Source organism: Poecilia reticulata, linkage group LG19, assembly GCF_000633615.1.
Source record: "Poecilia reticulata strain Guanapo linkage group LG19, Guppy_female_1.0+MT, whole genome shotgun sequence".
In the NCBI taxonomy this organism is placed as follows: Eukaryota; Metazoa; Chordata; class Actinopteri; order Cyprinodontiformes; family Poeciliidae; genus Poecilia; species Poecilia reticulata.
Genome location: NC_024349.1, coordinates 3,230,929 through 3,246,804, shown reverse-complemented (window position 1 = coordinate 3,246,804; position 15,876 = coordinate 3,230,929). Strand labels below are relative to the sequence as shown.

Below are 15,876 nucleotides of genomic sequence, written 5' to 3'. Positions count from 1 at the left end.
CCCCTAACGGCCCAACCGGTGGCCCCCAACGGCCCACCGGTGGCCCCTAACGGCACCGATGGGCCCCTAACGGCCTCTGGTGAGGAAAACAGAAAAAAAGCTTAAAAAATAAAAATGAGGATAAAATATCAAAAAGGAAAAATCAGCAGCAGGAATAAAACGACCCTTCTCTCTCTGTGGGCTGAATCTGCGTCTATAATCTGTTAAGAGCTGCAGGAGTAAAACTGCGAGGCGGATCTGATGCAGCGTCCTGCTGCCATGACCTCATTCATTACCTCCTCACGTATTCGTCCTCTGCACTGGCTTACGTCAGACAGAGATGCGCTCGTTATAAAGAAGATCAAAAGTCTCTGTCTGCCGTCACTAAGCATCAAAACCAGAGTCCATTTAATCCTCGTTGGGAGGCAGAAAGAGGAGGAGGGAAAAGATCACACATCAGGATGCCCACCTGGAGCTGCTGGCCGGCTCCAGGACGTCCCTGACCTGTGAGGAAGACGAAGCTTTAAAGCTCAGCACATGGAAAGGACTCGACATGAAAACGCTTCAGCTGCTGCTGCTGGCCCACAGACAGGAGGGTTTACCTGCTCAGGAGACCCGTCATTGTTCTTCTCTTTGGACTTTGATGACCTTGGATTGTTGAACAGAAAGTTGAGATAAAAGAAGAAAGTGAGAAAAGATAAAAACAGTTTCTTTTAAACAATGTTTAGAGTAATAGAGCAGAAACAATCTAAGCTTTTATGTCGTTTATTCAGATCGCATCTAAACTGGACCTGGGGATTCTGACCGCTTCAGGCTGGACCTCAGGGTGTCCTGGTCAAAACTGCAAACCAACCATGTCTGTTCTGTTGACCATCCAAATATGCTGCTTTTATTTTGAAGGAGCACTTCCTCTACGGTCTCCCTCTCATTGCAGCTGCAGTTTGTTACCAAACAAGCAGCTCTGGAGACATTTAAGCCACCTGGAAAATGCAGACGTTCTCTGGTGGGAGTGTTTAGTTTGAACATCGTGAGCAGAGCGCTGCTGGCTGACGGCTGCGTTCTTCTTCTGCGGGTCACTTTGGGGTCGTAAACCGTTCAACCAACTGCAGTCGCATTTAATGAGCAGCATGAACAACACACAAAAAAAATCATAATTCCTGAAAAAAGGAAATTTTTTTGCAGTTGATGCGCTAACGTAGCCTCAGCTACCTGGAGCTTCTGGGTTTGGACCTGGTCAGTGACGGTCAGAACCTGATGATTCTCTGAATCAGTCTTCGGTTCAGTTCTGGTGTGTTTTACCCTCTAGATTGATCCAGACCAGCCAAGGAGCTTCAGGTCGACCTATTTTGGTTTTTTGCAGCATAAATCAAAGGATTTTGAGCTGCAAATAAAAGGTTGAAAATAGTTTTTAGTCGATACCCGACTGCTGTCTCTGTTTTAGTCAGGCGGTTTTGGGAAATGTGCCGTTAACTAGCAGGGTCTCAGCGGATTAACGGCGTTTCCACGCAGATTGACGTGACAGGAGCTGCACTCACTCCCAGCTGGATCCATTATTCTTATTCTGTGTTTTTTTTACAGCTAAGCTCAGACAGAACCAGGATCAGAGAGGCGTGAAACAACACGAAGCAAGCCGTCAAACAGCCTGCTACTCCCGGGGCCAGCCGCGCTTACAGGTGTCTGTTCATCCCTTCGCTCTCATCAATTACACGAGCCAATGACGGATCGCTCCGCTCTCATCTCTCTGCTCACATATGCATGCTAATAAACGCGTCTGATATCAAGTAAATTAATTTATTCATATGAAGATGGAGCGTTCACTGTACGATGTGTAATGAATGCCACCGGCCCTCCTGACACATTCTCTCTCTTACACTTTGTGCCTTTCATTTAGTCTCTCACACACACACACACACACACACACACACACACACACACACAAAGTCATATAAATGATCTTATTTATCAGCGGCTGAAGTACCGAGGCGCCAGAGTTAATTTGTCTCTCCATCTGAGCAACATGAAAGGCTGAGCTGAGCGTTGATGTGAGCCGGGTGAAGCTGCAGATGTTGGAGCTGCAGACGTTGGACGAGCTGCAGACGTTGGACGAGCTGCAGACGTTGGACGAGCTCACTGGTCAGATAATGGTTCCAGTCTCTAATGGCGGACTGATGATTCAGCACAGGCAAGACGTCCTTTATGTTGCTACCAGCAGCCGTTTTCATCCAGTTATGTAAATCTTAAGCAAACTTTTAAAATATCACAATGTCTGCTGGTTTGAAGCGAATCCACCAAGACACGCAGAGCGTAATGTCATCAACGCTGCGCATGGCTGTAATAAACAGGAAGTAGAGCCTGGAAGCTAGCATGAACTCATCTCAGAAATATCAGAGTCTCTTCCCAGAGTTTGGTGTCTCTGGTAAGGCAGGGAGAGTTTCCAACACCAGAACTTATTCAGCAAATGTCTCCATCTCCCGCTGACACATTAACTCTTTTTGGAAAACCAAAAACAGAAAATCTTTTTAGCTAAACTGAGGAAATTATTTTGCACGACAGAGACGTCAACAGAGCTGCACCGCTGGAACAAACAGCAACATTCAACTGCAGTAGCCACTGCTCAACCCAAAGAGGGCAGCACTGAGAAGGTTTAAGGCTAAATATTGCAGAATTAAACTAATTTACACAAAAATGTCAATTTGTACAGAAACATAAAGACAGAAAACACTTAAGGATCATGTTAGACATTTTATCTGCAAAAAATGTTAATCTGATGTTTAGTTTCTAAAACCTCAAATCTAATAAAAAAGTTTATTATTGTAACATAAATCTGAAATAATTTGAATATATATATATGCACAGTGGGGCAGTGGGTAGAGCTGTTGCCTTGCAGCAAGAAGGTTCTGGGTTCGATTCCCGGTCTTTCTGCATGGAGTCTCCATGTTCTCCCTGTGCATGGTGGGTTTTCTCCAGGTACTCCGGTTTCCTCCCACAGTCCAAAAACATGACTGTCAGGTTAATTGGCCTCTCCAAATTGCCCCTAGGTGTGAGTGTGTGTGTGCATGGTTGTTTGTCCTGTGTGTCTCTGTGTTGCCCTGCGACAGACTGGTGACCTGCCCAGGTGACCTGCCCAGGTGACCTGCCCAGGTGACCCCGCCTCTCGTCCGGAACGTTAGCTGGAGAGGCACCAGCAGCTCCTGACCCCACTGAGGGACAAGGGCAGGGGTGAAAGTAAGGGGGTACGGCAGGGTACTGCGTACCCCTAAAAGATTTAGTAGGGGTACGCAGTACCTGCAAGAGGGGGGCGGCTGTCTGCTGTAAAACATGAACGGATTCACTGTGCAGCTGTGAGTTCACCCACTAATCAGCCGTGACTGATTCGTTTTTCAAGAACAATCTAAAACAGACTTAATCAGTTAATAAATACCTTTTTTCTCATTTCATATTGTTTCTGAACTGTTTGTGCTTTACTAGAGCAGCGGTGCAACACGTGGATCGCGGAAGGTTTTGAGTCGATCTCGATATTAAACTGAACGCAGCCAGGAGGCTGAGAGCAGCAGGTCCTCCTCTGGCTCGCTTAAAACGTTCGTAACTTTATTAAAGGACAACAAAAAATCAACAAAACGTGTTCAAATTAATGACCCAACAACAACAATAATAATCTCAGTGATTATTGTTTCAACAAGGTGTTGCGCAATTCTGTGCGTTTCGGTTCCATAACCAAAATAACAGCAGATCAGGAGATTAAAATGAACCAATCAATCATCTCTGTGTTCATGAGGTTATTAATGATGCAAAATAAATATCAAGCCTGAAAACCTGATATCGTAACGGACTGAATGTTTTTAACGTAATCTCTGGTCGGCTTGTGGAGCGCAGCAGGTTGCCATGGCAACGGGTGTGTTTAAATGGCAGAGAGTAAAAAGGTAGGAGTGGTTTAGAGCTGATCACCTGTTCAGGTTGTTTATCTTTGCTGTGTCGCATCACAGCCGCTGTAGTTTCTGAACGTTCAATAAACGACAAACTTGGACTAATTACCTCGATCTTTGTGAGTATACGTCATTTACAACAAACATCAAACACGGTAAATATGTTTCATTAAGTATTTAACAAACAAATGTGATAATTATGTAAAATTAAATTAATTGTCTAATATAGTTTGGTGCTGTTGAGCTCAGAGTCTGAGAGGCTTTTTCTTTATCAAACTTTTTGTTTTTTGCCTCTTATTTAGTGGAAATATTGATGTTGATGAGATTTTCTCCAAAATGATAACCTTTTTCAACCTTTATAGCTCCACTGATGAAAATGAGGCTCTAACAAATGACAGTGAGATAAAATCCAACATCTGGTTTGAGGTGATTCCTCTGGAACCTGTTGGAGGAAAATCATCCCAACTTCAGAAGATGAGCTTTAACCTAACAGAGCTCTGTGGTTCCTCCTGTCAGTATGAGAGTCAGGGTGAGGAGGCGCCATGTTAGGAAGAGAAGTCGAAGCTGCAGGATCTTCAGAACAAACAGGTCATGATGCTGGGCTACTGATTATCCCTCTGTCTGGACACAGGAWCAATAGAACCAGTTTAAAAGMTAAAATGAATGGTTATATGCCAGACATGGAAAACTGGGATGCACTCCATGCCATGATGTTCAGGATTTAGGTCTCATGGCATCTCAAGGTTTCAACATTGCAGCCAGTGGGGGCTGAAGGAGGAAATACAGCTTTATTTTGTAGCAGTTCAAGAGCTACCAGCTTTTATCACTTCGCAAAAAAAATCAGCACAGAAACTCCAAAACACACAAAGAAGCAATATATATAGTGTTTTTGTCATAGTACCCCCAAGAATTTAAAACTACTTTCACCCCTGGACAAGGGTTTAAAGAAAATGGATGGATGGGAGATATATATATATATATATATACTGCTCAAAAAAATAAAGGGAACACTTCAGTGTTCACTTAAATGTTAAAGTGTTCCCTTTATCTTTTTGAGCAGTGTACAAAATATTTTTGTCACTAATTTCAGAAAGAAAATTTGTGACAAATTTTGCATTTTGATGATTATGATTTAGAAATAATTTTAAAAAAATAAAATTCACCGTCTTGATAATAAAATGCAGAGGTTCGAGCCTCCACCGGGTCAGTCTGGGTCAGAAGGACAATCAGGATGACAGATGACTGGACATCTGCCACTGAAATAAAATATTTAACTCTTTCTATTCTTATGTACACATGTAATTTTAGACGCTGTATAAGTTTTGTTGGGTATACTCCTGTTTTCCTCTAGAGCTTTTGGTATTTTGTACGTAAACTCTGGGCAAAAATTACATCAGAATTTAGGATTTTAAAACGCTGCAACAATCATTTTTAACCTAAATAAATCCCGAGCGAAATCAGTTTGAGTTAAATAATTGTGAAAACGTTTTTAAGGTGAACACACACACACCTTTTCTTCATCGGATCTCCACCGGAACCGGCATTCTCCCGGTCACTCAACCGTTTCAGCTTCTTCTGCTTCAACTTTGCATCTCCTTTAGCGTCACTTTCTCTTCCCATTTTACCACAGAGTCTGACGGAGAGCATTTACAGATTAGCTTTGTAACAAAAATACATCTAAATTTACAAGAATGTTTAAACACACCCAAAATAAGCAGATTAAATATCCATATTAGCTAAATTTGACAATTAGCTTCCAAGATGTAGCCACTTAAAACAAACATTGACTGATTAACTAAAACTAATTACCACAAATGTATTTTACTTCCAACCAGAAATAAATTCACAGTTAACTCACTTACCGTTTGGAAGATTGACAAAAATTGGCTAATTTAGGCTATTTTCCGCGTAAAACACGAACTTTAAATGAGCGTTTCCTCTGACGGTTAACCAAGCAGGCGGCTGTCCCAGCTGAACTCTGATTGGCCCGTTTGAGTGGCGGTCAACTGCCATTCCTGCATGTGAACACTGGGGGAGCTAGAGGGCTCAAGGTGAGAACCGGAAGGGGCGGGAACTGAAAGGTTTTGGTTCACATTTCTGCTGAAGACTTGAAATAGTTTTGATTTGTAATGGAATGTATTTCAATCAATCAATCAATCAAATTTTATTTGTATAGCACATTTCAGCAGCAAGGCATTTCAAAGTGCTTTACATAATTAAAATAAAAACAGAAATAATCAGTGAGAAAGAGAGAGATTTAAAAAAAAAAAAAAAAAACAAAAAAAAACAAAAAAACAAAAAACATTACATCATTAAAACGTCGAAAAGAAAGAAGAAGAAATTAAAAACATTAAAGACATAAAAACATGGAAGACATCAAARCCSMMYYYWAMCCYWAWTTWRSCMWWARYMAMYYYWAACMRGYKGGTTTTAAGTTGAGATTTAAAGGCTCTCAGTGTTTCAGCTGTTTTACAGTTTTCTGGAAGTTTGTTCCAAATCTGTGGTGCATAGAAACTGAATGCTGCTTCTCCTCGTCTGGTTCTGGTTCTGGATGCAGAGCAGAACCAGAACCAGAAGATCTGAGGGGTCCAGACGGTTGGTACAGCAATAACAGATCTTTAATGTATTGTGGTGCTAAACCGTTCAGWGATTTATAAACTAACATCAGTATTTTAAAGTCTATTCTCTGAGCTACAGGGAGCCAGAGGAGGGACTTTAAACCTGGAGTTATGTCTCTATCTTCCTGGTTTTAGTGAGAACCCGAGCAGCAGCAGCTTCTGGATCAGCTGCAGCTGTTTGATTGATTTATTAGTCAGACCTGATGAGACGCTGTTGCAGGAATCAATGCGGCTAAAGATAAACATGGATGAGTTTCTCTAGATCGTGCTGAGACATCAGTCCTCTAACCCTGGAGATGTTCTTCAGGTGATAGAAGGCCGACTTTGTGACTGTCTTAATGTGGCTCTGAAGGTATCACTACTCAGAGGTCATCACTACTCCCAGGTTTCGGGCCTGATCGCTGGCTTTTTCAGCAATCTATTGGCTTCCTCCTCACAAGCCACTTGCTTTAAATTAAATTATTTATTTAACCTGGAAGATGCTCCAAGCCTCTTTATCAAAGGAGACATTTGAAAGTGTTTTTCAGAAGCTTCATCACTTAGTGAAACACTTTACATAGATTATTTACACACAGTTGGATGTTTCAAAGCCACTGTTTCTGCTAATTATGATGTTTTTCCACTAACAAAAAGTAAAGGAACAATTCTTATGATTTTTTTTTTCTCTCAGACTTTTGATTTTGACCTACAAATAAAATGGGAAAAAAATCTTTTTCACAGTGGAAAGATTGGTAACTGATGCCTCACAGCAGGAAGGTCCTGGGTTCAAATCCCAACCTGGGGTTTTTCTGCATGGAGTTTGTGTGTTTTCCCTGTGCAGTGAGGGTTCTCCCTGGTACATGGCTTTCTTTCACAGTCCAAAAACATCAGCGTTAGGTTAAATGGTGCTGTCTTTTAGCAAACCATAGCTTTTCTTTTGGGAATAAAGAAACTGGTTCTTATTTCATTATGGAGACTTTATTTTTTATTAAGAATACTTCTCAAAAATGTGTTAGAAACTGCTAAATTCACTGCGAATAGGATATAATATAAATAGTAACTAACTTACAAAGATGACATTCAGGAGTAACAGCAGCTTCGAGATTATGTTCACATAAAAGTTCCGACAGTGTTGAAATTTTGCTAAGCAAAATAACCAGAGTACAGCTACAGGTTGTCGTCTTGTTGGGATAAAATGAGCGCTGTCTCTTTAAGAGACCCGGAAACAATCCTTCCCAGTGTTTGTTGCTGGGGAGTTGACGGACAGCTGTGCGGGGACGATGATATCTAACCCGCTGACTCGGGCTGTCCTGAGCAGAGTGCGGCTCTGGAGGCACCGGGCCGTGTCTAAAGCTCTTCCAGAGGCCTCAGGCGGCGGCAGCCGGCGCTGGTACTCCGCTCCGAGTCGAACCGGGGTCTCGGCTATGGAGGAGATCCTGGCGAGGGTCGTCGCACCTTTACCTTCATATGAAACCAGAGATAAATCTCCACCTCCGCCCGAATCCACCAGCTTGGAGTTCATGAACTACTACAGAGGTCTGGAAAAGGAGGACAAAGTCGATTTTCTGTCCAAGCTGTCCCAGGAGTGCGGAGTGGACCATAAAACGGTGTCGGAGCTCGCTACGAAGCTGCTGGACGCTCAGCGGCGGGACCAGGCGACCATATTGCAGGCGGAGGACAGGCTCCGGTACAGCCTGACGCCGCGCTACAAGCAGCTGTTCAGCCATGTGAGCCGGGTCGAAGGCGGGGTGAAGTTCCTGGTGGACCTCCGAGCGGATCTGCTGGAAATACTCGCGTCCAAAGCGAGCGAAAACCCACACATCAGGGTAGGGTCTTTGTTTACTTTCTGTACGGGTGCCCGGATGGCTCAAAACTCCAGCATGCGCGTTTATTCACTTGGCTGTGATGTAGAAATTTGAAATGACTGGAATGGAGTGGCTTGTGTTACCCGTGGAGTCACGTGGTTCTCATTTGCCGTGACCTTTGCCCCAGTTGGACTTCTCAGAAACCCTTCACCTCCAAACTTCTCCATGATTCAGTTCAGACACACATTTAGTGTCGGTATTTCTTCAGTTCTTTTTATTTTGGTTTGAAGCGATAGATCATGACAAAATAAAGCAGAATTATGACTTTTTTTAAACAAATAAGAATCTGAAAAGTGTGGCATGCACATGCCCTCATCCCCTCTAACATATTACTTTGTAGAACTATGTTATGGTCTATTTGCAAAATAGTTTTTAAATAATTTAAATCTGGACTTTGGCTAGGTCATTCAAACACATGAATCGGCTTTGATCTAAACCATCCCATAATATCTTTGGCTTATATTTAAGGAGGTTGTCCTGCTGGAAGGTGAAGCTCCACAACAGTCTCAGGGTTTTTTTCAGTACATAACAGTTTTTCTTTCAGGATTGTCCTGGATGTGCATCCTTCCATCCTCCCATCAACTCTGACCTGCTACCCCACAGCATGATGCCGCCACCACCACCGTGTGTCATTCTGGGGATGAATAGGTGCAGACAGAGGCGGGATTTTGGCTGGAGAGGCCTTCAGACTTTTATCTGATCAAACAGCGGAGAGTGGAACCTTACTTTTTAAACAAAAGAACAAAAAAATCTGTCAACCTCTGATTTTATATATATATATATACATATATATATATATATGGGCTGGGCTAGCTGAACAGATTACATTTGGGTACCAATCAGAGCCTCTTTCCTGTGCTGCAGGAGCCACAAAGGAAAGCGATCCTTTAACAATATTAGATTCAGCACATGAGGAGGCAAGAGCTACTCTGCTGCTTGTACAAATTGAAAGAGCTGAATATAAATCAGGCCTGTAATGAGTATTTTGAATGAACCTTTTGAAGGCAGAGTGGATTCAAAGAAAAGGTATTGAAAGAACAAAAAATACATTTCTGCCGCAGTCGGAGACATGACTCCAGTGGGTTTTCTCTCTTAATTTTCCCTTTTTTGGCAGCTCTCCCTTTTTCCTAGAAAAGCTGCTCTCATATTCTGGATTGTTCAATTTAATGTAATTACAGTTTTCACTTTGACTCTGCAGAGTAGGCTCGCTGGCATTTACTGAATGCGCTGAGTGACTTAGAAATACAAATAAACTCAGCTGTTAACCCGAAACTACCACTAATATTTCATAGTGTAACTTAAATGTTTTTCTATAAACGCTGTCTAAGGTAAAATTATAACTGGAGACATAAAAGTTCATATCTGAACATGTGCAGTGGGGAAAAAAGGATTTTCCTCCTTTTTTGACATGTTTAAAAGTTTCAGATTATCAAAATCTTTATGTCACACAAAAATAACCCGAGTAAATCCAAAAGGCAGCTGTCAAATAATTATATGAGATGTTTGGAGACGTTCTATATCTGCCAACAGCAGCACAAGACGAAGAAAAATAAGCCTCCCAAGCTTATTTCCATTGAAATTTAAAAAAGTTAACAGTAGGGCAGAGACTTCCAATTAATTAATTACAAAGATTTCAAAGTGTTAAAAATTTTAACGCAATAATTGTTTTCATATAAAGTTTCTGTCCAGAACCATTATATTTGCTTGTTTCTAGTACACCTTTAAATCTGATACACAAGCAACATATGCTAACATTCGCTAACTGGAAGCTGCTTCAGTCTGCCCACGAGGGGTTAATTTATGTTGTGCTAAATGAGTTAGCCTTTCAGCTAATGCTAAAACAGCATCTCAGTGATAAATGCTGACTGTTCAAGGAGCTCATTGCTGCTGAATACAAACTGACCCAATGTGTAAAAAAGAGTTTCCATGGAAGTTTAGTGAAAAACAAATTTCAATATGACTTAAAATTACCTCACGCTAGAGCAAAACGTTTTTTTCATTAAAAACATTAGCTTTTTTAAATGGGCATGTTTCCATTATGAACATTTATTTTCATAATTCCAGTTTTGCTATTTTATGGTCAGTGGAAATGTAGCTAGATTTTGTGTCGTTTCCTTCAGTGGTTCTTGGTGCAGCGCCCCCACAGGCCAGGAGGGGAACAGGTTGGTTTGACTCAGAGCAGAAAGAAAGAACCACAGCAGCTGGAGATGCAGCAGATGTTAAATGTCTTGGTTCCCCAGGCACACAGAGGCTACTGGACTATCAGTTGTGAAAACACTGTTGTTCTGGTACTGCCGCTGACATCCATCTTTTCATCAAAGCTTTTAAGGTGGTGAAACTGAGACTTTGCTGCTTGAACTCTGACTGTAAAACTAAACATCTGTCAGTCCTGACATTTCCTGGTTTTGTGTTTTAATGTATGATGGAGTGAAACATGTTTGTCCTCTTTGTGAATGAAACCATTGTGCTGTGACAAACACCTTGCGAAGGTGTTGACCTCTCATCGATGCGTCATCATCACGCGCTGAGCTTTAGCCAGTCCAGCTCAGTGTTAATGTCTCCCTGCTGTTCAGAAGCATTCAGTCTCTGCAGCCCAGCCACACTGAGAGCTTTACAGCCTTAAAGGTCCCGGCTGCCTGCACCCCGATGCCTCCCGGGTCACGCTGGAGCCGATCAGCCTCTGCTTTCTGCTGCTCCATGATTGATTGATTGAGCTAAAAACGAGGAAAGGTCATTTTTAGATGTGAAGCTTCTGGTACCAGAATGATGATGTGTTTACTGACTGCAGGAAATCAAAGTGTGATGATTGTCACAGTGGAGCTAAAACACCATCAAAAACGGAGGAAGCAAGGCTGGATTATGCAGCTCTGCATCTGCATCAATCTTTGCTTCTTGTAATAAATGTACTTTTGAGTTTTCTGTAGATTAGTCACCTTGATCCAGGGATTTATTCTTGATGATCTATTTCTGACTGCTGACGTTGGGGGGAGACGGCTCCTCAGGGTTACACCGACGGTCTGTGTGGGGCTATTTTTTCCCAGCCCAGCTGACAGGTGGCATGAGGCCCACTGGGGTAAAGGTCTGCTCCCATTCAGGTCTCAGTGAGGTTCTGTTTGGACTGAACAGTCTGTCCAGGAAATCCCACAGCAGTCCCTTACAGGGCTCTGAAAGACCTGCCACACATGACCAGATTTTAATATGAACTCTGACCTTTACAGGGCTGTAAAAAAAAAAAAAAGTATTTCTCTTTTTCTGTCACCTTTTAAATGTTTCAGGTTCTTAGATAAAGGTTGAAATGACTTGAATAAATACAGAAGTCAGTTTTTAAATGATGGTTTCCTTTTATTAAGAGAATAAAAATCTGTCCAAACCAATCTGGACCTGTGTGAAAAAGTAATCGCCTCCTGCTGGTATGAATTTACCTGAATAACATACATTTGAGTTTCACCGTCACCATGGCGACGGGGGCGCGGTTACCGCAGCTCTGTGTCTCAGCAGCGTCAAACAAATAATTAAAGATTTTATCCAGTTTCATGCAATGTTTTTGTGTCTCTGCTCTGTCTTCTCAAACCTCCAGTCATTTCAGACGGCTTCACAGGGTCCGGTTCTGCTGGACGTTTCTTCCTGTGAACGGAAAGGTTTTTCCTCTCCACTGTCGCTACATGCTTGTCCAAATGTTAATGAATGCAAATGTTAACATTTGCACAAAAACATAAATATAGTGTCATAAATTACCTGTTTAGGCAGTTTATTAGCAGTTTAGTTCCTCTTTAGTATTTGACCCAGAAACCTTTGTTTCCTGTAGTTCTGGATCAGGTTTGCTGCAGCAGAGGTTCTGGTCCATACGGGTCCATACTGATCTTCTGCAGATCTTTCAGGTTCCAGGGAGTTTCAGCTCCCTCCATAGATTTTTTATGTTCGTCTTGAAATGCTTCTGATGGCGTCCCTGCTTGGTGACACCCTGGGTGTTTGGGGTCATCGTCTCGAACCGGACCGTGATACCGTGTTTCTGGTACAGCTGTAAATGTGACGCACGGCGATGGAAGCGGCTTCTCTGGTCCCACTGGGGTTTAATTTCTGCTTCAAACGATCTGGTTGGACGCTGGAAAAGACTATTGTTATGCTAAAAGGAGTTAGCCTGTCAGCGAAGCTATTCAAGGCTAAACTAGCATCTCAATGCTAAACATGTAGCAGCTAATGCTAATGTCAGCGTCCGGATTTCTAGAGAAGCTCCATGGAAACTCTGTAGAGATGAATGGATAGAAAAACACTTTTCTCCAACCTGAAGGTTGAAGATCCTGAACAACAGATTAAAATCTATAAATGTCTTTGTTGTTCAGCTTCTATGACTATTTAACAATTTGGCAACAAAATGGTTTTTGAACTGAAAATGTTGAAGTGCAGGATGTTAATCGATGATGGCGTTGTCTGTTACTACGGTAACCTCCCAGGTAGTTCTGACCCCTGACCTTTCTCATGATCAGTGATGCTCCATCAGGTCGGCTCTTCCATGCCGTCCCGGTTTGAGGGAGACTGACAACCATCTTGAGTTTCTTCCATTTTTAAAAAATAACTTCAATAGTTAGGCGTACAGTTTTGTCTCTGGTGTCGTTTGGCAGCTCTTTGGTCTTTTCTGATTAAATATTCCCTCATGTTCACGGTCCTGCAGTATCAAGCACTGTTTCATCACACCGGAGCGTATCGGCGGGTCACCACTGTCCAGGTGTTGATACGGTGTGCTTCGTTTTCCCTCCAACAGAACAGAGGATTTCCTTCTTTAGCCCTCTCCTCTGTCAGCCGGTCTCTTTCCAGCCCGAGGCTTTGATCCCTCCATTTCTAAAGACTTCATCTTCTGCAGGGTCAATGAAATACATATCTCAGTTTGACCTCCCTATTGTGTGGTTAAAAGTTTGCTTCCCAAGGCGGCGGCGGCTCTGCTGCTATAGAGCTGCTGCCTTCTCAACAAAAATGGCTCACCCGGATTATCGAGCAAAATGCATTACTTCACCTCAGGCAGCTTTACGAACACACACACACACACACACACACACACACACACACACACATACACACAGGCTGCATCACATAAGCAGGAATGAAAGTTTTGCTCAACTGAAAGTTATTTCCTGAAGCTGTGTGCTGTGGAGCTGAATGATGCACAGCCTGATGCATTTATGCATGTATGTGGAGAGGAATTTCCAATTTGGTCAGGTTTGGATTTGAAGGATGCTCACGGAGCTTTTCTGCCACGGCTGTTGTTTGTTTTGTGTTGGCCGTTGTGATTGACAAGCTGCTATTAAAGGAAGTCCTTCTATGGAACGGTCGGTAGGAGCTGTATGGACGTGCCAGAGCTTGTGTGCTGCATGCTTGTTTGTGTGTTTGAGATTTGCTTTAAATGAAGTCTGACCTTTGCTGGAGGACATGCCTGCTTTGAAATGGCAAGGTGTTTATTGAAGTGGCCCCTTCTACGTCCATTGCAAGCTCCAGCAAATCACTATTCATAATGTGTAAACATTCAAGCGGCGTGCAGACAGCCAGGGGACCGTGCGGCCTGTGGAAGATAAGAGTGTGAAATACTTCATTTCCTACTGGAAGCTTTGAGCCAATCTGTGCAATAAAACGGTAGTTTTAAGTTTGAGCTCCTTCAATTAAAAACCTGGAGCTGAAAGGGTGAATTCACACCGACTCTGCTCACTCCACTTTGGATGTTTTCCCACTGATCGTTTGGCAGACTTGGTTATAACTGCTGTGGTTCTCTCTCTCTCTCTGCTCTGAGTCAAACCAGCCTGTTCCCCTCCTGGCCTGTGGGGGCGCTGCACCAAGAACCACTGAAGGAAACGACACTAAAACCTCTGAAGACACTGAGAGCAACTTCCTTCTTCACCAGATGGAAACAAGATGGAGGATTTTAGCGGTTGGAGGATTTCTCTTTAGGCTAAAGACCAGGAGCCATTTCTGCTGCTAGCGCTAGCATGTTTGATTTGGTTGGATTTACCCAGAATGCCCTGCGCTGTAGTCCACTTCCTGCTTTTGGAGCGGTTTCCAGGCACACATGCATTCAAACCAAACCAGAGTTTGATTCCACCAAACCCAGACTGAGGTTTGGAGGACCAGAGTTTGCTTGTTTTTGGTTTGATGATACAGTCACACCTCCTCAAACGAACCGGACTTCCTACGCAGACAGACTGGAGTTGGGTTAAAGTGGACCGGACAGGACTGGTCCTTAGTCCGCTTTTATCCAACTCTACTCCATCTGCCTAGAAAGTTCGGCTCAAAAAGCGAACTCTGGTCCGCCTCAGTCTGGGTTTAGACTTTAGCGAAAGACGCCTCCATCTTGTTTCCATCTGGTGAAACAGGAAGTTGCTCTCAGCGTCTTCAGAGGTTTTTGTGTCGTTTCCTTCAGTGGTTCTTGGTGCAGCGCCCCCACAGGCCAGGAGGGGAACAGGTTGGTTTGACTCAGAGCACCACAGCAGCTGGAGGAGGAGCAGATGTTCTGGTTCCAGTAGAACCGAGTCGACCGGACCATCAGGAAGAAAATAGCCTAAGAATAGTGTCAGGCTCATTGAAGCAATAAAACAAACGTTGAATCGCTTCATTCGCCATGATCTGAGTTTTAGTTGGAAGCTGTTTTCTGTCCTTGCAGGACCTGAACGGTACTCTGAAGAGCCTGCTGTCCAAGTGGTTTGCTGTTGGTCTGCTCCGGCTGGAGAGAATCACCTGGCAGTCGCCCTGTGAGATCCTGCAGAAGATCAGCCAGTAAGAGCCTTCGTCCTCACTGCTCCTCCTGCTTAGGTAAAGATTTGTAAAAATAGGAAAATGTTTTGGCCCGCTGCCCACCTGCACCAGGATGTCCAATCATTCTGACCAGTAATCCTCTGGACGCTGGAAAATTTCTCTCGCTCCTAATTTAGATGAGAACGTGGTGAATTTGATCGACCAAAGCGCCGCGTCGGTGAGTGAATCCCACTGAAACACAACCTGCCACAGTTGGGAGCAGCTACAGACGGTTCCTTACTAATTGAGGAAATAATGAAAGCCTTCGCTGCACCTGAACACGGGACAGATTTGGAGTTCCTGCTCCAAGAAAACTGTTAAATGGCTGCATTTTTCTAAACTCTTCCTGCATTTTCATCTCTGCAATTAGCAGATTAGCAGCTCTACCAGCTGAGCCGCGGCACCGGGGGGAGGAAACGCCCGGACTCTGAGGCAAAGCCGGGTTTTAAACTAAATGACTTCAGATGTTGGCAGTAGAGAGGACTGACGTCAGCCGAGTGTTTCCCTCTGAAGTTAAAGGAGTTTTAGTTTATAGTCAGGCAGGAGTTTGCTGCCTAAACCTGACTGGGTTTCTCTGCCAGGTACGAAGCGGTTCACCCAGTCAGGAACTGGACCGACCTGAAGCGCAGAGTGGGTCCGTACCGGCGCTGCTACGCCTTCACACACGCCGCCATGCCGGGGGAACCGCTGGTGGTGCTGCACGTGGCGCTGACCGAGGACATTTCAGACAACATCCAG

General features: G+C 43.5%; 2 protein-coding genes and 1 long non-coding RNA gene across 3 annotated transcripts in view; 1 reads left to right on the top strand and 2 right to left on the bottom strand.

The window, feature by feature from the left end:
- Positions 1 to 5,908, bottom strand: part of LOC103481169 (DNA topoisomerase I, mitochondrial) — a 23,486-nt gene extending 17,578 nt beyond the window's left edge. Inside the window, exons 1-4 of the mRNA XM_008436468.2 lie at positions 5,765 to 5,908; positions 5,413 to 5,535; positions 582 to 627; positions 449 to 483 (exon numbers count right to left, since the gene is read on the bottom strand). Of these exons, the coding sequence (XP_008434690.1) occupies positions 449 to 483; positions 582 to 627; positions 5,413 to 5,522 (191 nt within the window). The 5' untranslated portion in view covers positions 5,523 to 5,535; positions 5,765 to 5,908. The remainder of the gene's footprint in view (positions 1 to 448; positions 484 to 581; positions 628 to 5,412; positions 5,536 to 5,764) is intronic.
- Positions 5,909 to 7,503: 1,595 nt separating this feature from the next.
- Positions 7,504 to 15,876, top strand: part of mlycd (malonyl-CoA decarboxylase) — a 15,245-nt gene continuing 6,872 nt past the window's right edge. The window contains exons 1-3 of the mRNA XM_008436466.2: positions 7,504 to 8,325; positions 15,008 to 15,120; positions 15,720 to 15,876. Of these exons, the coding sequence (XP_008434688.1) occupies positions 7,780 to 8,325; positions 15,008 to 15,120; positions 15,720 to 15,876 (816 nt within the window). The 5' untranslated portion in view covers positions 7,504 to 7,779. The remainder of the gene's footprint in view (positions 8,326 to 15,007; positions 15,121 to 15,719) is intronic.
- Positions 9,774 to 11,536, bottom strand: LOC108167303 (uncharacterized). Its single transcript, XR_001777669.1, has 2 exons — positions 11,298 to 11,536; positions 9,774 to 11,078 (listed from the first exon to the last, which is right to left on the bottom strand). It is a non-coding gene; the product is annotated as an uncharacterized LOC108167303 (long non-coding RNA).